General features: G+C 37.4%; 1 protein-coding gene across 2 annotated transcripts; it reads left to right on the top strand.

Annotated features, from left to right (window-relative positions):
- Positions 1 to 1,114: 1,114 nt before the first annotated feature.
- LOC145094154 (mitochondrial carrier protein MTM1-like) lies at positions 1,115 to 4,419 on the top strand. 2 transcript variants are annotated; one of them, XM_079032444.1, is made up of 11 exons: positions 1,115 to 1,597; positions 1,751 to 1,825; positions 2,107 to 2,217; positions 2,295 to 2,354; positions 2,524 to 2,694; positions 2,773 to 2,872; positions 3,221 to 3,315; positions 3,410 to 3,562; positions 3,675 to 3,733; positions 4,049 to 4,124; positions 4,223 to 4,419. In XM_079032444.1, the coding sequence occupies exons 1-11, from the start codon at positions 1,421 to 1,423 to the stop codon at positions 4,304 to 4,306; spliced, it is 1,161 nt and encodes a 386-aa protein (XP_078888570.1). In that variant the 5' UTR covers positions 1,115 to 1,420; the 3' UTR covers positions 4,307 to 4,419. The 2 variants fall into 2 exon arrangements, with proteins under 2 accessions (XP_078888570.1, XP_078888571.1); XM_079032445.1 differs by having other exon boundaries at positions 1,117 to 1,597; positions 4,049 to 4,419.
- Positions 4,420 to 25,320: the final 20,901 nt, after the last annotated feature.

The following is a 25,320-nucleotide window of genomic DNA, read 5'->3' as shown; positions in this document are numbered from 1 at the left end:
TTTGACAACTTTACACTTTATTCTTTAGCCATTTTGACACTTTCGTCATTGCAATCAATATTTTTACACTTTTTAGGAACCTTTTAATATTTAAAGTTTGGTCACAAAACTTTAATGATTTGACAACTTTGATCCCTTTTCTAAAAAGTTGTTAATTCCTACCCCTTTAATTCTTTAGTCATTTTGACACTTCTGGTCCTTGCAGTCAAAACTTTTACATTTTTTTCATAAAAACAGGAAAAAAACGGTCTGGGGCAAAGTTCGGGCTTTTCATCCTTGCACTTTCAACGACTGTCATATTTATCGATTCAGAAACAACATTGAAAGCTTCTGGCCCCGGCGTAGTGGGGATAACCTTTCTAGTTTCAAATAAATATATTTAAATCATTAGTAGTCTACTAGTGATTCAAAGTCCATAAACTCACACTAACTCATTTCATGCTCTTAGTCCATTACGATACGAATTAAAGAATAAACCTTTTCAACAAACAAAATTTTGATGTTTTTTCTTCTAGACGGGACACACAACTTTGACAAAATAAAAAACACAAACAAGAAATTCATTATGCATACAACCAAAATTGGAATGTGTACTATGAAATGTCTAAAAATGATGTTTTGGAAATACGCTAAACTATAAGTTTTTTGATAATAAAATTTTAAAGAAAATGGAAAAACAAAAAATTTGATATGAAAAATCTGAAAAAATATAAATAAATAAATAAATAAATAAATAAATAAATAAATAAATAAAAAAAGCAAAACAAAAACAAACTTGAGGACCCATTTTACAGCGTCAAATCCCATGGAATGCTTACGGGATTTTCTTAAATTTGGCCAAACTTTTAGGAAAAAAATGTAAGGAAAAATTGCTTCTTTTTAGCCTTTTTTTAATATAATATTAATATAAATTAAAATATGATCAAATACTTTTTATCATTAGATATAATTAATAATTAATAATTAATAATATATATTTGGTTTTTTACTCGATTTGATCATGCAAACCAAATAGTGAAGAATTAATTTTAAAGTTTGTTTTGGTTTGTTTTTTATTTGCTTTGAGTTTATTTGAAACAAATAGTATTAAACAAGTCGTATAAAATTAATGAATGCGTAGCTGCAGGCCACCGTGCCACCTCCCTCATGTTTGGATGTCTTGGGGCCTTTGTTCCACGCCACGAATCCCACACTTCCTCCATGCAAAATCGAGAAGACACCCTACAATTCCCAAGTCCCAACCAATTTCTCCATTGGGGCAATTCGTCGAACACGTAATAGGACTCATATTAGGCAGCAAAGCAAACCAAATCCTCGCGATTTCCCAATTCAATTCAACGGTGTTTAACAATCTTATACCATCTCCGTATGTACGATTGAAACGGCGAGTTCGTCACCGAGGCAGCGGTTGTCGGCGTCGATGAGTGCAGAGGCATCATCATCAAGTGAGATTAATTTTCAAAATTCTTCGTCAATTCAAACGAATTCGATGGCTTCTCCTTCGAATTTCAATATGGGTTTCTCGGAAAGGGCGTTATCAGCAGCCGGGGCCGCGTTTTTGTCCGCCATCATAGTCAACCCCCTCGATGTCGCCAAGGTACTATTTCTTAGATTTCCCTGCAATTCGTTGGGGTTTCTGTATATTTGTTTTTTTTTTTTGAAGGAATCATGTTTAATGGATGCTACCAAGCACCTTCATTTTGAAATTGCAGGCCAAATTCATGGTTTTATGTGTCCTTAAATTTTACAGACAAGGTTGCAAGCTCAGGCTGCTGGTGTTCCTTTTCAGAATCTTAGCCACACATGCTCCTTTGGTACTAATACGGTGCGCTAATCTTTCATGTTTTCATGGTTTGTTTTTACTTATTGTAATAGGAATCTCTTTTTATGTGTCGTCTTTTTGATGTGGATCTATTGTGTTGTGGTCGACCTCTTTTGCTGAATTAAAATTAAAAAATAAAACCATTAAAATATGCAAACTTTTCTTCTCTTTTTTGTGTAAGACATTAAATGCAAAGGAGGCTATGGTTGAAAATCAAAATCTGTCCATGGGATTTTTCCATTACCCATTTGTGTTGATTTTTTACAACTTCAGTTATTCTTCAGATGTTACCAGATACAAGATGTTTTCCTTCATGCTACCGATCAATTCTTGGTGAACCTTCATGTTCTCCATATAAAGGCACTCTAGATGTCTTCTACAAAGTTATACGCCAGGTCAGCAAATTTCACACATTTTTTTTTCTCTATAAAAAAATAATTATATTTTCTGAAATTGGAGTTGATTTGGGCAGGAAGGATTTGGCAGACTTTGGAGGGGTACAACTGCAAGTTTAGCATTATCTGTCCCCACAGTAAGTCATTACATTTTATTTACTAATTCAAGTCTATGATTTGTTTTTTGTCCAAATTTCATAAAAAAAAAACACTATACTTTGGGTTTAACCAACAAATTATTCAAACTGTAAAAATAGGCTTAGTTTATTTATTTATATAATAATTTGTGACAATGATTGTTGGCAGGTGGGCATCTACTTGCCTTGTTATGACATTTTGTGCAATTTTATGGAAGAATATTCATCACAAAATGCAGCAAGCATGACTCCTTATGTCCCACTAGTTGCCGGTTCTGTTGCTCGTTCACTTGCTTGTATTACTTGTTATCCTATTGAACTTGCAAGAACCCGTATGCAGGTAATATAAGTATATATACATAATTAATAAATTTTAAATATTTATTTTAGTAAATAATTGAAATTTGTGATGTGATAGGCGTTTAAAGATACTCGACATGGTAAAAAGCCTCCAGGCGTGTTGAAAACACTCGATGGGGTAATATCCACAAACAGAACCACGGGTACCCTTGGAAGCTGTAAGTGGATATGTGTGTATCACTATTATGATCCATTTATTTCATTAATCAATGGTCCGGATTAGTTTGGAAAAGTAATGGAGGTGGTGGCATAATTGTAAATTTGCCGATGTTTGGTTAAAAAATATTTCAACAAAACTTATTTCATTATAAACCTGACTTTATTTTGAATTAAAAACCCTAGATACATCAAAATAAGTTGTATAGAAAAAAAAAAAAACACAAACCCACCAACCACCAATTGACATTCATGCCCTTATTGAATCAACGGATAAGATTAGTTGATCTCTATGTGTGTATTATATATTTATATATGTAATATGAAGTAATTTTTTATCAATTTTGCAGCATTACATAAGTTTAGATTCTTGTGGACTGGGCTTGGGGCCCAATTAGCACGTGATGTTCCATTTTCTGCAATTTGTTGGGCTACTCTTGAACCTGTGAGGCTTACAATATAAAGTTAATCCCATTTCCATTATCATCTATTTTAGGTGAAAGTTAATAAATCCATTATCTCTTGTGTTTTTGTTACAGGTGAGGAGACAAATATTTGCCATGTCAGCAGGTGACGTGTCAAGTCCTGTGACTGTTGTTGGTGCAAACTTTTGTGGTGGGTTTGTTGCAGGATGCCTTGCTGGCGCATGTACATGTCCTTTAGACGTTGCCAAAACCCGGCGTCAAATAGAGGTACTCTCTAAAAATTTATGATGAAAATGTATATTAAATGCCAACAAGTTTGATTTAAATGTAAATTGGTTTTAGGGGTATTATGGTAATATCTTTTTGTTGTCAATTTCAGAAAGATCAAATACGAGCGATGCAAATGACCACAAGGCAAACATTGATTGAAATATGGAGGTAAGCATCTTAACACCAATCTCTATTTTCTATCACAATACATACGTAAAAGGGATTTTTTTTTTTTTTTTAAATTCCATAAAAACCATTGTACATTGTTTTTTTTTTGTTTTTTTTAGTTTTAACTACTTAAAGAATTTTTTGAGGGTTTGTTTTTCTTTTTTTTTTTAAAGAAACCATTATATAAAGTTTTGATTTTTTTATGTTAGTTAGGCCTTAAACTTTTATCAAGAAACAATATATTTAATATATCAAAATTTATAATATTTTCCTCAAATATATCAATTAATCACAAGTGGTGATGGAATGGAACAGAGATGGAGGAATGAAGGGACTATTCATGGGAGTTGGGCCACGTGTTGCACGTGCAGGCCCATCAGTGGGTATTGTAGTATCCTTTTATGAAGTTGTTAAGTATGTTTTACACAACAGAAAATGTCAGACAAAGAACTAGAGAACTTGTTATCAATTTCTTAACAGATGAAAAAGAAATGTTGCAAAATGCCAAAATCCATGGCACTTCGCCTATTTTATTTTGTTCAAAACTGTAATTATACACGAACTCATGTCTAATCTTTTTTTTTTTTTTTTTTGTATTTTTTCTATTTATTATTAATTTTGTCGACCATGTTTCCATTTACACCATGATATTAAATTTAATTAAATGGCTGGAGCATAATTTTGAAGATATTGTTTGAAGATATTAATTTTGTCGACCAAGTTTCCATTTTGTCGACAAGCAGTTTGATGCTTTTATATATATATATATATATATATATATATATATATATATATATATATATATATATATATATATATATATAGAGAGAGAGAGAGAGAGAGAGAGAGGGGTGGGTTCAATTGAGAAATAAAAAAGGTTGAGAAAGAGGGAATCATTCTCAGCCACTCATTTTATCTAAAGCATAAAAAGACACAGTGGCAAACTTGTAAATATGATAACAACATTCAAACTCAAATACGTATCTATAGAGAATTAGATTACAGTTGAAACACATTCATCGTTCATCATCCAAATTTTTTCTCCAACTTTCAACAATTATCCAGATTTCTTCAATTAAACCATCATCAACATCATCCAGTGTTAATCAATTATTGATCTTCATCAATAATCAACACGATTCAACAGTTAACAACAAAAATTCGTTTTTGGTTCTTTTAATTCAACCTTCAATTGTGTTTGAATACGATCAGATCTTCAACATCTATGATTAATTATACTCCCAGCGTTATTAGATCAACATTATCGATAATCAACAAAAATCCACTTTATATCATTAACTCAACATCGATTATCAAATAAAACTTTAAGATTGAGGTTAGAAAAAGATCAAATCGTTTTTTTTTTTTGAAAAATTTCATATAATTCTCTATCAATCTGCTCTTTTATAAGATTTAAATAGTCAAAATATTATGTTTTTAACATTTTTTAAAAAAAGTTAAATTGTATGCACTCCAACCGTTTGATGAAATGCATAAACTAAATTACTACGTTATATTTATATATGAATATGTTTTCTCAGTATATGATTATTAAAACAAAAAAACAAATATGCAAGTCTGTATGTTATTTATATGTGAATAACATATAAAAATTATATATATTTGTGAAAATACCTTGTAATATTCATATGTGAATATACTGTGTAATATTCATATGTGAATATACCATCTAATATTCACAAATGAATATACTATGTAATATTCACATGTGATATACCATGTAGTACTATGTAATATTCAGATATGAAAATATTATCTAATATTCATAAGTGAATATACCATCTAATATTCACAAGTGAATATATTATGTAATATTGATAACTGAATGCATCGTCTAATATTTAAATATGAATATACTATGTTTATTATATGCTATATTCATATATGAATGATAATTAAATTGTAAAAAAAATTAATCATAGTTTTTATTCATAACCGAATAACGAATGTACTGTAGTAAAAACTTGATTCATTTTTATTCACTTATGAATAACGATAGCTGAAAATATAAAAAAAATTATTTTATCCTAAAACTATATCAATATGGATGTCTATTTGTAGAGAATAAAAAATCATGAATTTTGGTATATTTAAAATCATTTTTCGATAAAATAGCTTTTTAAAAATTAAAAAAATTAAAAAAAAAACGAAAAAACTATGTTTTGTATATATATTAAGGTAATGATTAGCATAGTTTAAGAAAACATGTTTTGATGGAAAACACATGTCTATTCCTTTTTTATTTCTGCTGGTACGACGAGGCTTTTGTGGCAAAAATAAATGAATGGCTGAGAATGATTCCCCCATTGTTAACCTTTTTTTTTCTCAATTGAACCCTCCTATATATATATATATATATATATATATATATATATATATATATATATATATATATATATATATATATATATATATATATATATATATATATATATATATATATATATATATATATATATATATATATATATATATATATATATATATATATATATATATATATATATATATATGTCAAAGAACAAAGTGTCGCACTTTTACTCGTTTTTTCTTGTGTATGTAATAGCTACTGAAAATTTCATTGTTGGGTCTCAAATGGGTACTACTATAAGTTTTCTTGTGTAATGATTCATCCAAAATATCTAACTCGTTTTGCATGTGGTAACGAAATGGATCGAGAAATCATCAACAAATTAAGGAAAAGTCGTTTTGGATGGACCCATACATAACACATTTTTTAATCTTTCAAAAATCGTCAATTTTAAAGCTTGTTTTTGCTGTGGAAATGTTTTTTGAAAATTTTTTTACCATAAAAATGTTTTTTTTGTTGGTTATATCATTTAAAGTTTTTATTTATTTATTTATTTATTTTTGGTGGAAATGGTCTTTAAAAGTTTTACCATGAGAAGAGTTTATAAACTTTTTTTTCTTTAATGATAATTTTAATATATAACATAAAAGAGGTCAATACATATCGATGGAATGCAACTGGGCAACAAGCTGCGCTGCTAGCCTTTTCTGGATGGCAAAACCAATTCTTTTGAAAACATTAACATTAGAATGCATGACCTGTTGAACACTGTTGAGGAGCTCCACCCCCTCTGGTGCGAGAAAACCAAATGTATCAAACGCAAATGGTACAAACACATGTTGATTTTCTATACATGCATTATCGTACTTTGTCACTTTGCACGCAGCGGCTTTCAAAGCGGCATGTCTTGTTGTAAAACCTCCGCTCCTCAAACCAATGAGAGGAGGGACCCCAGTAGGATCCACATAAACGTGTTTCTCTCCTACCCATCCAAAGACCAAAATGTGAGCCGGTCTGAGTGTGAATTTACCATCCTGTGGGTCCGTCAAAAAGTTCACTAATGCTTCTTTCTTCACCGAAATACCAGCACGCCGACAAACATCAAAGTGAACATCCCTAACCACATAATGTTGGTACTTGAAACCAGGGAGCTCTCTACAATGAACCGCATGTTCCCCAAAAGTGTCCAAACATGCCTTGCGGAAAACTGGGCATATCTCGTCAATTGGGAATAGAGGAATCATGAGGCGGTAACGAATGATGGTTCGGTACTCCACAGGAGACACATGTTGGTCGAGGCCATCAATAGGGATAGTCAACAGAAAATCTTGTACATGAGGTGCTCGAAGACACTCAAAAAACTGCTACTTGGCTAACAGTCATGTCGAAGTCGACTTCTATATCTCTGACGATTTTGCTAAAAAGTGCACACGCCAATGTTTTTTGGGATTTTTAGGGAGGGTGTCCTTATTAGTGAAACTGCTACAGTCAAATCTCGGAATCGTATCGCAAAGACGAGTCAAAACACATAGGTAATCAGAGTTCATACCACATATTCCATTGACACGTAAGATGTGGTCTTGTAATGTTCAAGATTGGGCCCTCGAGGCTACAAATGTATAAGAGGAAACCTCATATGCTGAGTATAAACCCAAACCACCGAAACATTCTGAACAACAATATTGTTTGGTGATTTCTCAAAATCAATAAACATTCTGAAATTTTTGGCTAAGTTATTACTTTTTTGAAAAGTTGTAAATAAGATCTCTCTCTTTCTCTCTCTCTCTCTCCACAACATCACCCCACCACAAGCACCAGTCCTTTTCACAAAAATGGATGGTGGGGTTCAACCAGAATTGCATGGAGCTCTAAGGAGGATTTCATGGGCTTTGCATCAGTGAGTTTCAGAAGGTCGGTAAGTTTCATTAACAAAAATAATGATGATTTAGATCTTTTGTTCAAGGGGAAATGACACTTTAGCCCTACAATGTTTCTGGAATTGGTTTAGTCGATTCCTAAATTTGTTTTTATTGTTTTATGTGGGCATAAGTGAATTTCAATATGTCTATTTGGTCTGTTTAACCTAGAATAACCAGTTTTATATGCCATGTAATCAGTTAAATATGACGACTCCTGTTACAGTGACATTAACAAATTTACTCCTTCCCCTTTTATATCCATCCCACCATAAATCTCAAGAGAGCAGGTGTGATTGGAATCAAAGAAGGTAAACGTTAAGCTCAGACCCTAAGAAGGTGATGAATTAGAAAGGGAAACGAATTGTATGTGTGTCTGTGTGAGGGGGGGGGGTGGGGGGGGGGGGGGTTGGAGACATCGTTTCCCTTTATAATAAACAAATAAGTGATTAGACCAATTAAATGTGACATAAAAGATAACCGGGTTACCCTTTTCGATTTGTCAAAAGTGATTATTTACACTCAAAATCCATTTTATGCCCCATAAAGCAATATATATATATATATATATATATATATATATATATATATATATATATATATATATATATATATATATATATGGGTTGATCCCATTTATTTAAATAAAAGTAAAATTTAAAAAATCCACTTTATATATTATTTTTTGTTGTTGTTTAAAAACAATTATTTTATATTGGATAGAAAATTAAATTTAGAATCACCCATGTTAAACCATTTAACAATTTATACTCTTCTAATAAAGCAATACCACAATCGCCATGTGGCAATTGTTAAACCCCTTCCCAGTGATTTTTCCCGCTCCAAATTCTATGTGAAGTTCCGAAAATACCCCTCTTCAAACCTCATTTGCCTTCATTCCACTCTATTCGTTGGAAACAATTGAGAGTTTCCAACTTCTAGCTCCCAAAGAAATCGGCTCTCAAATTCCAGAGAATGCTGAAGTGTAGCACCTGGGTCCTGGTACGTAAAATTTATCATAGTATTTATCATTTCAGCCTTGGACTCGGCGAGTTGTAGGTCCGACTCGCCGAGTAGGGACGCGGTCCGGGGGCACGTTTAAGTTGGCGACTCGGCGAGTCCATATTCTGGACTCGACGAGTCACCGCTGTTTGATGAAACCCTAAATTTCAGGGGTTTGCACCCTATTTAAACCCTCATTTCCGCCCCAAGCTCGCCCCCATTTACCCTCAGAGCCCCCAACATCGTTTTTGCCCTTTTCCTTGTGAGATTGAAGTGTTTTGGGTGTGTTCTTGAAGCCTTTGAGGAGAAAGAAGAGTAGATCAAGAATAGGAGAAGGAGGCCAGGCATTTTTGTGACATCTCAACGTTTTCCTTGAGGTATAGCTCGTTTCCCCTTTGTTTTTAAGCTTGTAGTCCCTAATAGCTTCATGAAAGTCGTTCTTGAGCCATTCTCCAAGCTTGTTTGTGCTTTGTGGGTTGTAATAGGTTGTTAGCCTTTAGATCTAGGCATGATTTGGTCCCTGGAGCTGGGATCTACTGCCTTTATGGAGTCATATTGCATGAAAGTCCTAGATCTACCCCTTTTGGTACTCTTTGAGCCCTAAAACCTTCAATGGTGATTATCTACACGTAAAGTTGGAAACTTTATGTGTAAACAAGGCCCTAGGAACCCAGATCTACGAATGGCATGGACTGGATTCAAGCAAAAACGCGTGTATAGTTTTTGCATGAGGCAGACTCGGCGAGTCTGGTCGCGAGTCCCCGGGTTGTCCCCTTTTGTGTTTGCGAGTCGGAGTAGTGAGTCATAGGGTATGACTCAGCAGGTTGGAAGCCAGACTCACTCATGAGGTCACTCGGCGAGTCAATACCATGACTCGGCGAGTTCATGGCAATCTTCTTAGATCAAGAACATACTCGACGAGTCACAGCATAAGGTGTTCTTCGGATGAAGATGAACTCGACGAGTTGTTCATACAACTCGGCGAGTAGGACGAAGGACTTGGACATCAGTTTAGAAGACGAACTCGTCGAGTCAACGCCTAACTCGACGAGTAAAGACGAGATTAAGGACAATCGCATGGTCGGGACTCGACGAGTTGGCGAGCCAACTCGGCGAGTTGGGTCAACTGGAAGTTGACTCTCTCTTTGACTTTTGAATTGATCAAGGGTAAAATGCTCATTTTACCCAAGGGACAATTAGCGGTGTTTGACTGAGTATTTTGTGGGAATTATAGCAGGAGGATTTCCGGAGTGGCAGCAGCAGCAGGCAGTCAATTCTCACACCGATCAACAGCTATTTCGAGGTGAGTTTCCTTCCAGTAGGAACGGGCCTAAGGCACCAAGGCCGGCCCGTATAGACGAGATGTTAGTATTAGAGTGTGGGTCGAGCCCGTATCTCTTGGTTGAGTTGATTATGATATATGCCAGTATGATTGAGTTGCTTATACTTGTTGTCTGTGTGATACTTGTATATTATGGGTTAGCGGTTGAGTGTGGGCAAGGCCCGTATCTCACCGAGAGTGGAGTGTGGGCAAGGCCCGTATCTCCTAGATAGTGGAGTGTGGGCAAGGCGCGTATCTCCCGGTTAGCGGAGTGTGGGCAAGGCCCGTATCTTCATGAGTGTGGGCGAGGCCCGTATCTCCTAGCTGTATGTTGTATGCTTGCATGGTATGAGGTATTATGGGGGAGCTCACTAAGCTTCGTGCTTACAGTTTCATGTACCTCTTCAGCTAAGGGAAAGGAGCCGGCACGGTAGCGGCATATCACACACACTCTTGTTTTCCGCACTATGGATTTTCTGGGATGTACTCTGAAATATTACTATGATATTACCGGTTTTCAGACATGGAGTATTATTATGAATGTTTTGTAATGATGTTTTTATGTATTAACCTAAATTAAAAATGAAATTTTTAGCCGGTATTTTTGGGGCGTTACAAGTTGGTATCAGAGCCCTGGTTTGAGGGATTCGGACACACCTTCGGGGGTGTCTGAACTCAAATCGAGGGGTCAAAAGATTTTGAAAAAGAAAACGTTTTCTAAAAGGTTAAGTAAAGTATTTTAAGAAGAAATGAAGTGTGTGATGTACGCAACCGGTCGAGCTCAAGTAAGTATTCCCCAAAGTACCCATACAAGCTTATGTTGTGTTTATCAGTTTCAGTAGGACAGCATGCTAGAATAGGACTGAGGATCTAGGAGTGATGCCTTATGTGCCTGCTTTATGTGCTTCGGTGTATGAAAATTGCATGCTAGAATTGAGTAGACAGCAGTAGGATAGCCTGTTAGGGTTTATGCCTAATAGTATGAGTTTAGCATTATATGCTAGTTCAGTTCTCTCTATGGGAGCAGAGTTGCTTAAGATTGTTCCCTTAGTTCGAATGTTGCTTGCTTTGTGCTTTGTGGAACTCCGAGTGATGGGAGTTAGCCATTAGATGAATACTTCACGTCACATGTGATTAGGGTTGAATAATCTTAGAGTGCTGGATTTGGCCCTATTGTGCAGCTCTCGTTTGAGTCTAACCGTTGTAGGGACGAGTCTGTTACTCGAAGGATTATTTGAGCCTCATCACATGTGATGGTATTCAGGTAATGGCTAATTGGCATTACAAGGATGCCTTCAACAGCTGAGGATTGGGTAGGGTAGAGTCAGAAATTTCCCTAGGGCGAGCCTAGGATGAGTATAGCAGTGATCAGTAGTAGTGAAAGGGATCTGGTGGAGTCGAGGCAGTCCTTGAAGAAGGTACGGATAGATGTGGAAGGTAGTATGGGCCCGTACTACTGAAAGCAGAGGATCCGTACCCGAACCAAGGGAGGCCAAGATAAGACCAGGGAACTCGTAGTAGATGTGATCCCTCAAGAAGTATCAGTATCACTAACGATTGTTATTTATGTATTGCAGAATGGTGGTACTACGATCGAGGCCGATAGATGGCGGTTCAGGAGAGGGGTCAGGTTCGGGATGAGGTTCCGAGCCATTAGATGAGGGATTACGCGAGTTCATCGCGTCAGAGATCACCAGGGGTATCCTTGAGTCGACCCCCATTATCTTCGGGTCGATCAAGGAAGGGATAATTGAGTTGATGGAAGATCGCCTTCGGGCATTCAGGAGCGACATGGCATCTGGCCAGTCGGGATCTCGCACACTGTCCTTCAAGGACTTCAGGGGCAGTGGTGTGCCGGATTTTCACAGGGCGAAGGACCCCATAGCTGCCAGATGATGGATTTCCGACATTGAGTCTGCACAGATGATTAGCTTCTGCCCTGGGGGGTCGAAGGTGAGGTTCGCATCAGGGTGTTTACGAGATCGAGCTAGGGATTGGTGGGAGTCCGTGGGGGACTCATTGGGAGCCTCGGCTGTCGAGGCTATGACTTGGTCGGACTTTGCGACCAGGTTCAGGGCGGAGTTCGTGCCAGCTGTCGAGCTTCAGCAGCTGGCCAGGGAGTTCTTAGATATGAGGCAGACGACGGAGACTGTGGCGGAGATCAACGCCAAGTTCCAGGAGAGGGCATTTTTGGTGCCCCAGTATATGGGTGATGAGGATATGAGAAGGACCCGTTATCATGACATGTTACGGGCTGACATCCGGGAGCATGTTAGCTTTTCAGCTTGCCCTACCCTGGATTCCATGATTGTCAGGGCGAGGGAAAGGGAGATCGATTTAGAGCACATTCGGAAAAGGAAAGCAGAGGCGGGGCAGGTGGTTGGGGCTTCGGGGAAGAAGCCCAGGGGATCAGATGGGAGGCCGAAAGGCCAAGGGGGATCGGGCCGCTGCGGGAAATGCGGCAGGACGTATGAGGGAGCATGTAGGATGGGATCAGCAGGCTGCTACAAGTGCGGCAAGGCAGTGCACTTTAGCAGGGATTGTACTACTCCTATTTCGGCTATTCAGACATCCGAGCTATTGTGTTTCCATTGCAACCAGAGGGGCCACAAGAAGGCTAATTGCCCCCAGTTGACAGCATCAGCGCCAGTGAAGGCGCCAGCTCCAGCGACCTTGCGGATCACGGATGGCCGGCAGGCCAAGGCAGAGGCTCCAGTGGTGAGGAGCCGAGCGTTTCAGCTAAAGGCAGAGGAAGCACGTGCCGCACCCGATGTGGTAATGGGTATGATTCTTTCCCTCTACTTTATTTTTTATGATGTTATGATATTGATATGTGCTCCGTGTATATGTATTAGGATCGTTCCATGTGAACGGTATTCCTGTCCAGGTGTTGTTTGACTCGGGTGCCACCCGATCATTTGTTTCCCTTGCGCTTAGCAAGAGGTTTACTGAGTCTTCGGACACGTTGGATTTCCCTTTAGAGGTATAGATCGCCAATGATCGATCGGTGCGATCATCATCAGTATTCAGGGATTGTGTCCCGAGGCTTTTCGAGGAGCGCTATTTGGTGAATTTAGTTCCCATTCCGTTGCGTGGGAACAAGGTGATCATAGCCATGGATTGGTTGAGCCCTAATGGGGCGGTGATAGATTGCGCGTAGCAGCTAGTGCGGATCAGGACCCCAAGTGGGGGAGAGTTGGTGATCCACGGCGAGAGGCCACACCGTGGACCTATAGTGTGTTCAGCAGCGAGAGCTAGGCGCTACCTTCAGCAGGGATGCGCAGGGTATGTCGCCTATGTTATGGATACCTGGGAGACGGGTAAGGCGACAGTGAGCAAGGTTCCAGTGGTGCGAGACTACGCTGATGTGTTCCCAGAGGAGCTTCCTGGAATACCTCCGGACCGTCAGGTAGAGTTCAGGATCGACCTAGTTCCTGGTGCGGCTCCGATAGCCAAGGCACCCTATCGGTTGGCTCCTCCCGAGATGCAAGAGTTGTCTACGCAGCTGCAGGAGCTGCTAGACAAGGGATTTATTCGTCCGAGCAGTTCACCCTGGGGAGCCCCGATCCTGTTTGTGAAGAAGAAGGTTGGGTCGCACCGGATGTGTATAGATTACCGGGAGCTGAATAAGGTAACGGTGAAGAACCGTTACCCACTCCCGAGGATTGATGACCTCTTTGATCAGTTGCAGGGAGCATCTTGGTTCTCCAAGATCGATTTGCGTTCAGGCTATCATCAGATGAGGGTTAGAGAGGAGGATATACAGAAGACCGCGTTTCGGACGCGTTATGGCCATTATGAGTTCATGGTGATGCCGTTTGGGCTCACCAATGCTCCTGCCGCGTTCATGGACCTCATGAACCACGTGTGCAGGTCGATGCTGGATCGGTCTGTGATAGTTTTCATTAACGACATCTTGGTTTATTCCAAGACACAGGAGGAGCACGAGGAGCATCTGAGAGAGGTTTTGGAGACCCTGAGGAGGGAGAGCTTGTACGCCAAGTTCTCCAAATGTGAGTTTTGGTTGCGCGAGGTGCAGTTCCTTGGGCACCTCGTCAACCAGAACGGGATTTCAGTAGACCCGGCCAAGGTGGAGGCCGTGATGAGGTAGGAGGTTCCGAAGTCTCCATCCGAGATTCGGAGTTTCCTAGGATTGGCAGGCTACTATTGGAGATTCATTCAGGATTTCTCCAAGATAGTCATACCCCTGACACGGTTGACTAGGAAAGCCATGGTCTTTCGATGGGGACCTGAGCAGCAGGCAGCGTTCGAGACTCTGAGGCAGAGATTGTACGAGGCGCCAATTTTAGCCCTGCCCGAGGGCGTAGAGGATTTTTTGGTATACTGTGATGCGTCGATCTCAGGCCTAGGCGCAGTATTGATGCAGAGAGGGCATGTCATTGCTTATGCGTCGAGGCAGCTGAAGCCTCACGAGGCGAACTACCCGACGCATGATTTGGAGTTGGGGGCGGTGGTTTTCGCTCTCAATATTTGGCGGCATTACCTCTACGGGGTTCGGTGTACCATTTACACGGACCACAAGAGCTTGAGGTACCTCATGGATCAGCCGAATCTGAACATGAGGCAGCATCGGTGGTTGGACGTGGTGAAGGATTATGATTGTGAGATCCTTTACCACCCAGGAAAGGCCAATGTGGTGGCCGATGCGCTTAGCCGCAAGGCGGCGCCGATCAGGGATATTTGCATGAGGATGACTGTGGTGACTCCCCTGTTGGAGCAGATTCGGGAGGCTCAACAGGAGGCTATGAAGGAGGAGCATCGGAAGAGTGAGCGAATAGTGGGTCAAGTCACCTCTTTTGATTATGATAGCCGGGGGTTATTGACACTACACCATAGGGTGTGTGTGCCGTATCATGGAGGTATGCGCCAGATCTTGATGGAGGAGGCGCACAAATCCTGATTCTTTATTCATCTAGGGGCGGCGAAGATGTATCGGGATCTTCGCCTAGACTATTGGTGACCCTACATGAAGCGGGATGTGGCGTGGTACGTCGAGCGGTGCTTGACCTGCAGGAAGGTCAAGGCCGAACATCAGAGACCGCATGGCAAGATGCAGCCGTTGGATATTCCGTTGTGGAAATGGGAAGATATCACGATGGATTTTATCACGAAGCTTCCCAGGACTGCGCGTGGAGTAGATTCGATTTGGGTCATCGTGGATCGATTGACCAAGAGCGCCCACTTTATTCTGATCCAGGAGAGCATCTCGGCTGAAAAGTTGGCCGATATCTACATCAGGGAGATAGTAGCGCGGCACGGGGTGCCAGTGTCAGTGATATCAGATCGAGATGTGCGGTTCACTTCCAGGTTTTGGAAGAAGTTTCATGACGAGTTGGGCACTCGTTTGCATTTTAGCACGGCCTTTCACCCGCAGACAGATGGTCAGAGCGAGCGGACCATCTAGACTCTGGAGGATATGTTGCGGGCATGCGTGCTAGACTTCGGTGGTAGCTGGGATACTTATCTTCCCTTGGCTGAGTTCTCGTACAACAACAGCTACCATGCGAGTATTGACCGTCCCCCATTCGAGATGTTGTACGTTCGGAGGTGCAGGACGCCGATATGCAGGGGTGAAGTTGGCCAGAGGGTCATGGGGAGCACCGAGGTGGTGCTCAAGACGACCGAGAGAATCCAGCAGGTTCGGAGCAGGCTTCAGACTGCGCAGAGTCGGCAGAAAAGTTACGCCGATAAGCGTCGATCAGACCTGGAGTTCCAGGTCGGGGATATGGTTCTCCTGAAGGTGTCGCCTTGGAAAGGCGTCATTCGATTCAGGAAGCGGGGCAAGTTGGGCCCGAGATTCATTGGTCCTTTTAGGGTTGTAGCCCGGGTGGGCAAGGTGGCATATAGGCTGGATCTTCCAGCCGAGCTCAGCCAGATCCACAACACCTTCCATGTCTCCCAGCTGCAGAAGTGTCTCATGGACGATTCAGTGGTGCCATTAGAGGACATTCAGATTGATGACATCCTGAATTACATTGAGCGTCCAGTCGTGATTCTCGACCGGAAGTCGAAAGATCTAAGGAACAAGAGGGTGGAGCAAGTGAAAGTGCAATGGCAGCACCGCAAGGGTTCGGAATGGACTTGGGAGCCGATGGAAGAAATGTTGGAGCATTACCCCGAGCTGTTTCAGGATCGAGCGGCAGACTTCGAGGACGAAGTCTAAAATAAGTGGCGGAGATTTGTAGCACCTGGGTCCTAGTACGTAAAATTTATCTTAGTATTTATCATTTCAGCCTTGGACTCGGCGAGTTGTAGGCCCGACTCGCCGAGTAGGGACGCGGTCCGGGGGCACGTTTAAGTTGGCGACTCGGCGAGTCCATATTCTGGACTCGACGAGTCACCGCTGTTTGATGAAACCCTAAATTTCAGGAGTTTGCACCCTATTTAAACCCTCATTTCCGCCCCAAGCTCGCCCCCATTCACCCTCAGAGCCCCCAACATCGTTTTTCCCTTTTCCTTGTGAGATTGAAGTGTTTTGGGTGTGTTCTTGAAGCCTTTGAGGAGAAAGAAGAGTAGATCAAGAAGAGGAGAAGGAGGTCAGGCATTTTTGTGACATCTCAACGTTTTCCTTGAGGTATAGCTCGTTTCCCATCTGTTTTTAAGCTTGTAGTCCCTAATAGCTTCATGAAAGTCGTTCTTGAGCCATTCTCCAAGCTTGTTTGTGCTTTGTGGGTTGTAATAGGTTGTTAGCCTTTAGATCTAGGCATGATTTGGTCCTTGGAGTTGGGATCTACTGCCTTTATGGAGTCATATTGCATGAAAGTCCTAAATCTACCCCTTTTGGTACTCTTTGAGCCATAAAACCTTCAATGGTGATTATCTACACGTAAAGTTGGAAACTTTACGTGTAAACCAGGCCCTAGGAACCCAGATCTACGAATGGCATGGACTGGATTCAAGCAAAATCGTGTGTATAGTTTTTGCATGAGGCAGACTCGGCGAGTCGTTCATCTGACTCAGCGAGGCTGGTCGCGAGTCCCCGGGTTGTTCCCCTTTTGTGTTTGCGAGTCGGAGTAGTGAGTCATAGGGTATGACTCAGCGGGTTGGAAGCCAGACTCACTCATGAGGTCACTCGGCGAGTCAATGCCATGACTCGGCGAGTTCATGGCAATCTTCTTAGATCAAGAACAGACTTGACGAGTTGTTCATACAACTCGGCAAGTCACAGCATAAGGTGTTCTTCGGATAAAGATGAACTCGGCAAGTTGTTCATATAACTCGATGAGTAGGACGAAGGACTTGGACATCAGTTTAGAAGACGAACTCGTCGAGTCAACGCCTAACTCGACGAGTAAAGACGGGATTAAGGACAATCGCATGGTCGGGACTCGACGAGTTGGCGAGTCGGGTCAACTGGAAGTTGACTCTCACTTTGACTTTTGACTTGATCAAGGGTAAAATGGTAATTTTACCCAAGGGACAATTAGCGGTGTTTGACTGAGTATTTTGTGGGAATTATAGCCGGAGGATTCCAGAGTGGCAGTAGCAGCAGGCAGTCAATTCCCACACCGATCAACAGCTATTTCGAGGTGAGTTTCCTTCCAGTAGGAACGGGCCTAAGGCACCAAGGTCGGCCCGTATAGACGAGATGTTAGTATTAGAGTGTGGGCCGAGCCCATATCTCTTGGTTGAGTTGATTATGATATATGCCAGTATGATTGAGTTGCCTATACTTGTTGTCTGTGTGAAACTTGTATATTATGGGTTAGCGGTTGAGTGTGGGCAAGGCCCGTATCTCACCGAGAGTGGAGTGTGGGCGAGGCCCGTATCTCCCAGATAGTGGAGTGTGGGCAAGGCCCGTATCTCCCGGTTAGCGGAGTGTGGGCAAGGCCCGTATCTTCATGAGTGTGGGCGAGGCCCGTATCTCCTAGCTGTATGTTGTATGCTTGCATTGTATGAGGTATTATGGGGGAGTTCACTAAGCTTCGTGCTTTCAGTTTCAGTTTTGGTTTCAGGTACCTCTTCAGCTAAGGGAAAGGAGCTGGCGCGGTAGCGGCATATCACACACACTCTTGTTTTTCGCACTATGGATTTTATGGGATGTACTCTGAAATATTACTATGATATTACCGGTTTTCAGACATGGAGTATTATTATGAATGTTTTGTAATGATGTTTTTATGTATTAACCTAAATTAAAAATGAAATTTTTAGCCGGTATTTTTGGGGCGTTACATGAAGGTAATCGTTTCCAAAATTATTTATCAGTCTCTTTATTTATATGATTACAAATCCATACCCTTTCATTTTAACCCTAATTTTGTAACCGGAAATTGAGCAGAGCCAACAATCAATCTCTACCATCAGCTATGAGATTACAAGCACGGTATGTTTTACTATGAAACTTCATTTTTTTCTGGATTATAGTATTCTTAAATAGTTTCATTGGTCTCTTTCTGCGAAACACATATCTGGCTATGGAACAACGAAGAATCAGAAATTGACGGTCATTTTCTCCAACAACTTAGGTAAACATAAGTCTGTTCCTCCCCCGATCGATTTCAGTAAACCCTCCGAATCTAACACTCAACTGCTTCATCATCAAGGTTCGTTTCTACTTGTAAAATCTCTTTTTCCTTCTCTTATTGGTTCTTTATTCTCTCAATTTTGCTTGGTTGCATCATTTTGATTCCAATATTGTTCGTTAGTGATAGGTCTTTGTTCATTTTGATTCCATTTTTTAGCACTAATAAATGAGTACCCAGTTGCCACATGGAAATTGGGTAAGCCCTCGATGTTTCAATGTGAAGTTCCCAAAATACCCTTCAGTTATCATATACCCATTGGCCATTAGTAATTACGTTCCTCCATTTCAGGATTTTGAATTTCAAACAATGATATTATCTCACAATAGATCACCAGGAAATCAGTAAGGAAATCACAAAAAAATCAGGAAGGAAAACAATTAACAAATTTGAATCGGGCTTCATATGCTAACTTGATCGCACCTTATATAAGCCGCTTCTGTCCATATTCCTTTCTTAGCGTTTCTTTGATTGTTGTTGAAGTGATAGAATCAAGAGATTTTCCTTCTCTCTATTACCATCGATTTGAACCCTATAACTTTTGTTCTCTGTATTAGTTGTCGACTCAAAGGAGGCTATTTCACATTAACTTTCATTGACAACAGGTGAGTTATTTGATTTGTTTATGTTTGTGTTTTGATTTTTATCAGTTTTTTTAAGTTCGATCCTAATTTTATTTGATTATATTTTTTGTTATCATTTCTATCAATTTTAGAAGTTCAATCCACTTTTATATCTCTTTTCACCTTCCTTGCACTCACAAGAGTTGAAAGTTTTCATGAATTGTGTTTGAGTTTATGTATATAGTTGTGCGTGTGTTCGTATGTGAACGTGGGTAATTATGCTTGTGTGACTGTATGTATTTGATCGTATGTGTGTGGTTTTGAATGGGTTTCAAAAAAGTTCAAAAAATAAAGAATTTTGTTGAATGGTAGCAACCCATATATGTGTCAAAGATACTTTGATGCATTAATTTATGTTTATGTTCTTTGTTTATGAATTATAACCTCATCTAAATTACATGTATCCAATTGGTTTTCACTTCTGTGTGAAATGGTTGCTCAAGAGACCTGTAATATCATTTGATTTTCACTAAACATCGATTAAAGTAGTCACTAAAGATCTAGATAGTAATACAATTTACATTGGGGATGGATATGGTGATCTTGCATCTGTTGACATACACACATGATGTTATATTGGTTGATAAAATGTGTCTCTTAGACAAGAGTAATATCTCCATTTTACTATAATAACATGATAGATTTTTTCATTTTTCCCTTTTAAAGTTTAATTTTTTAAATAAAATGGGGTTGGGTTAAACATACTTTTCTTTGTCTTATTTTATAGTACCCTACTTTCAATATTTAAATCCCATATATATACAAAGCAACTTTCATTGCTATTGTTGGTTAGAAATTTCAAAGTACAATGTTGTACTAAGAAAATAAGTTAAAGTACTATGCAATAACTGGATTCATTTTGCACAAACTTAATAAGATTAAAAAATGCAAGTATATTGTATTATATAGAAAAAACTTAAGTAAGATGCTATAATATACAATTAAATGATAATTTGTTGTTATTTCATGCATCTAGCTCCAATAATGGGTTTTGTAAAACAACTGAAAAGGAATTATTTGTAAGTTTTATTTCAAGACACTTTAATCATTACATGTGAATTCAAGTTGGATGCACATTTGTTCACTTTCAAACAAAAGTTGGATGCACATTTGAAATGAAGGGGATGGACACCTTAAAAAAGTATGTAATAGTCCTTTGAGAATTACTAAGACACTACTAGAAAAAAAATTAACAGATACCGGAAAAGGAAAAAGTAATGTAACAAGGATCAAAATTGTATTATTTTTCATTTTTTTGTCCGAAGAGGATTTAGTTTGCAATGAAGTGATACATTTGCAGTATTTAGTTTACACGCTATAGAACTGTAGTAAAAGGAGTTTGACCAAAAATAATATCAAATTTGGTTTGTGTTTCAGGAAATAAGCATGCTAATAGTTTGACCGTGAAACGTATCTAAAGAAAATTAAGAAAAGGACGGTGTGATTCAATCGTAAAAGCTCGATTAATATGTGAATTGGTTTGGAATGTGCATAAGCTGAGACAGTTGACGCCTACAACTTGATATAGTAGTCCCTGAGACTATTAGTGGGAAAAAAATACATGTGTCTGTATGAATCTGTTGGATGACAATACCTGTTTGAACATGTAATCCAAATATATATTAGCACTTAATTGTTTTTCAAGTTATCAAACTAACGATTTACTATCTGTATGAATTTATGAATTTATGGATTTATGGTCACAGTCTTGGAATTTGTATAATGTTGGTTGACGACACATTACGCCCATGTGAGTGTAGAGAAAAGAAATAAAGAAAATGATGAAATAGCACTTATGTTTGATTTTGTTATTTACTCAAGTCCTTCACTCTTTTTCTCTATGGTCACGTGCCAATTTTAAAAAAATTGGTGAATCTAAGGATTTATGGTCCTGATGTCTTATTTGGATCCCATTTCTCTACTAATTTTCGTTTCGTCTATTTTTTTTTTTTTGTTTTTTATTAGTGGTATTACCTGGTAATATTTGATAATATATCAAGTGTTATTAATTTGAGCTTGAAATTCAATTGAATTTTTGAAAACCAACATGCAATTTGTCTATCAGTACATTATTCTTAGTCACATAAATGCAAGAAATAGTTTTTTAATTGATTTTAAATATCTGCTATTTGCTTAAACAATACATAGAAGACAAGACCAAATGTCTCGATAATGAAATAAACACATAATAAACTAAATTTGATAAATGATTAAAGGCGATCAATATAAACATATATAATTTGTCCAAACAAAAAATATTATAATATATTCCTAACTAAACATATAAAAATAAATTATTATAGATATAATCAATATATATATATATATATATATATATATATATATATATATATTTCAATAGAAAACACTCCTTTAACTAAAGATAGTTTAATATATATCGATTGAAGGCAATCGGGCAACAAGCCGCGCTTCTATTTAATCACAACTAATTTAACATATATTTTGATAATTCTTCTGATTTTTAATCCGTGAACCTCATGTTGTTGGCACCAAAGTTATCGGTGACTCTTTTCATATCTTCTAATTGGATTTTAAAATGTTGAAACTTCTTGCAGAAGTCCAAATAATGAGAAAATTCAAATCTAAGTGTTTGAAGCAATTGCAAGTACTATAGTACTTAAAAAACGTGTTTATATATATATATATATATATATATATATATATATATATATATAGAGAGAGAGAGAGAGGTAGGTTAAAATGTTTTTCACATCTATTGTGTGCTAGAATGCACCAATAAGAATTGAGTAAACATTAAATGTATATTAAATGATATCCATATTTATAAATCATTTTTATGAAAACTAATTTAATTCGTCATTAATGTCAATAATAATATTCTTTCAGAATGAATTCGTATATAAAATAATAAGAGTGTATTATAGGAGAATTATAGTATATTCTAATAGAATATACCCTCATTCTTCATATTCCATACAACTTTATTGTATTTTAAGTGAGTGAATCCTGAAATAATGTTATTGCTGACATAAAACATAGATACGAATTCATTCTGAAAGAATGTTATTGGTGACATTAATGATAAATTTAATTAATTTTCATAAAGAGAAAAATTATAATTATGGATATCATTTAATATACATACAATTATGGAAACCATTTAATATTTATCATTATGTAATTAAATAATAATATAATTTTACTAAATTCCTATTGGTGCATTCTAGCACATAATAAATGTAAAAAACACTTTAACCTAACCCTATATATATATATATATATATATATATATATATATATATATATATATATAATACTAGACTTCATCATGTTTTCACTAACATTTAGTAAACTCCTTATCAAACAACACAACCGTTTTGATTCGTTTAATAAAATATCTAAATATATAAAACAAATTCAATATTCATAACAATATATAAATTAATTTTAAAACAAAATTATAAATTTACAAACAAATTTTCTCTCTTTGTAAATTAATAACCATTACTAATTTTATTTTTTTGCAAATATTTAATTAGTCATTACGATTTCAATTTATAATTAATAATTTTGTTTATCAATCGTGGTTTCCACGGGTTTAAACTTAGTACTCAAATAAGGAAAAGTAAAGTCTCCTAAATTGCCCTTCATTCAAAACATGCTTATGAATTTGTTCGGATCAAATCCGATTAATCCAATAAGCACCCCCTTAATCGGTTTACTAATTTTCAAAGTCACAGTGGCATACTATATAATTTTACACAATTACCCTTTTATTTACAATAAACTAGATTATAACAACCTATTTTCATTTAGTGGCAGCCTACTTTTCTTTAATTTAACCTTATAACATCATTCCATTTAAACATTTATTTTGATTATCTTACTATCAAAGTTGCATGTTAGAAGTATGACTAGGATAATGATTAAAGCTAAAAGAATAATCTTGGTTGAAATAATTAACTTTTGAATTATAAGTTCAGATAACTTTTATTAGTTTGATTTAAATTAAGAATGATCCTTTTTTATTCATTATGCTTTCTGTTTTACTGTAAACCGGGAATAGATTTATAACCTTAATAATATATCTTTTTAAAAAAAACATTATTATTAATAAACAAAATAAGAGCAAAGAACCAGAATTAAAGTAATGATACAAGGTAAATGAATTACTAAATATATTATTATGATATCTAACTTTACATGAATTAAAGTACTTACAAATTACAAAGTTTTTAAAAAAATACAATATTACAATTCATAAGTTTTCTAAATTAATGCTATATTATTTTATTATATAATTATATTTTTAATTCTATTTAAAATTAATACCCGTGGATTCCACACATAACCTAGTAATAACAATATTGCTTTTACAATGTCCATGCAAGTTTTGCTCAATATATAATTAAGCCTAACATTAAACTATAAAACCCTTTAGAAATTTCGATTACACCAACAAAGTAACAATCAACAAAACAACTTTCAGAAATTCGTGGAAAGTTCTTATAAAATTGAAGTAAAAAAATCAATCAATTCGTAAATCTCCTAAAACCCATAAAACAAAACCAAACCTAAAACCAAAACTCTTTTCCATGAGAAAGACGAAGCTTGTATCAATGGTGCAGATGATTCCAAAACATCAGTTTGACTTTGTTGTGCTGCTCCCCAAAATAATAGTGGTACTATGACACCCATTATTTTCTCTTCTTCCACTTCGGTGTGTTCTTGCTTGATCGATTTGCTCTCTTCATCGATTGAAAACGATGGACCTAAATAATAATGATCGATGATTATGCTATAATTAGCCAAAAAACAAATCGATTCCACCACAACATGAATCATGGAAACAGAGCTGAAATCAGATCCAGATATACACAACCACACGATGATCCATTCATTAAAAGATATGATTATCAAGCGAAAAAAGAGAAAGAATATGAATGTTTACCATTACTTGAAGGAGCCGGCACCGGTGACAGCAATCGAGCTTCGGCGAACGATGGAAATCCGGCTACTGATATGGCGAGCATTGCTGCGATTAGAAAGCCCCTAGTTGCACCCATTGTTGGAACACAAGTTACGACTGTAAATGTTAATGTGCTTTATCGAAGTCATGGTTGGTATTTATAATCTATCTTGCCCCCATATCTCGGCACTATCCCTAAATATTTAGTGTCATAATCCATGTAGGTTTCGTTTAATATAATCAGCTTTCAAAATTTTGGTGTAATACAATTCCCTCGAGTTTCTTATAAAAACGTGTTAAAAGATAGTTTGTTCAATTTGTATAGGATTGTTATACACGTCACGTTTTTTAAATTCCGAAGGATATCTACATGTCTAACAATACATTATGAGGAAAGATGGAGTTATTTTAAATTTCTGGATGAATATGAAGTTTTCTCAGAATTAATGGTTTATTTATTTATTTATTTTTTTATCATGCCTTCTTGAACTTTTAACATTTGAGTTAGGGATATTCATTAACTTTTGGTAACTATCGGTAATGATGGCATTGGGGTCGTAAAAGTCTTGGTTCAAAATTTTCGTTTAATATCATATTACTAAAAGATCATAACATAATAAGACAAAAACTATAAAATATTAGTACAATTATAGTAATATGATACCAATGTCATTTATATTTATTAGGTTAAAGGATGTGGTGATGTTTTTGTCAATGTTAAAACTATGTCACTTAGACACCACATCAGCTTTTATATATATATATATTTTTTTTATAGTTTTTACCTATAGACTAGGATGTAGTGACCTATGAACTTTTTTTTAAATTATTCTATATATTAAAATTCTTCACCCTTAGGTACACCCTTAGCTCCAATAAAGTGGCTAAGGGTTGGC

Source organism: Lactuca serriola, chromosome 3, assembly GCF_051521515.1.
Source record: "Lactuca serriola cultivar US96UC23 chromosome 3, Lser_US96UC23_V15, whole genome shotgun sequence".
Classification (NCBI taxonomy): Eukaryota; Viridiplantae; Streptophyta; class Magnoliopsida; order Asterales; family Asteraceae; genus Lactuca; species Lactuca serriola.
Note: the sequence above shows the minus strand (reverse complement) of the source record. Positions and strands in the feature narration are given on the sequence as shown.

Coding starts and splice junctions, on each gene's coding strand:
- LOC145094154 (XM_079032444.1), top strand. CDS start 1,421: ATGAGTGCAGAGGCATCATCATCAAGTGAGATTAATTTTCAAAATTCT. Junction 1,826..2,106: donor GCTCCTTTGGTACTAATACG/GTGCGCTAATCT, acceptor GTTATTCTTCAG/ATGTTACCAGATACAAGATG. Junction 2,355..2,523: donor TAGCATTATCTGTCCCCACA/GTAAGTCATTAC, acceptor GATTGTTGGCAG/GTGGGCATCTACTTGCCTTG.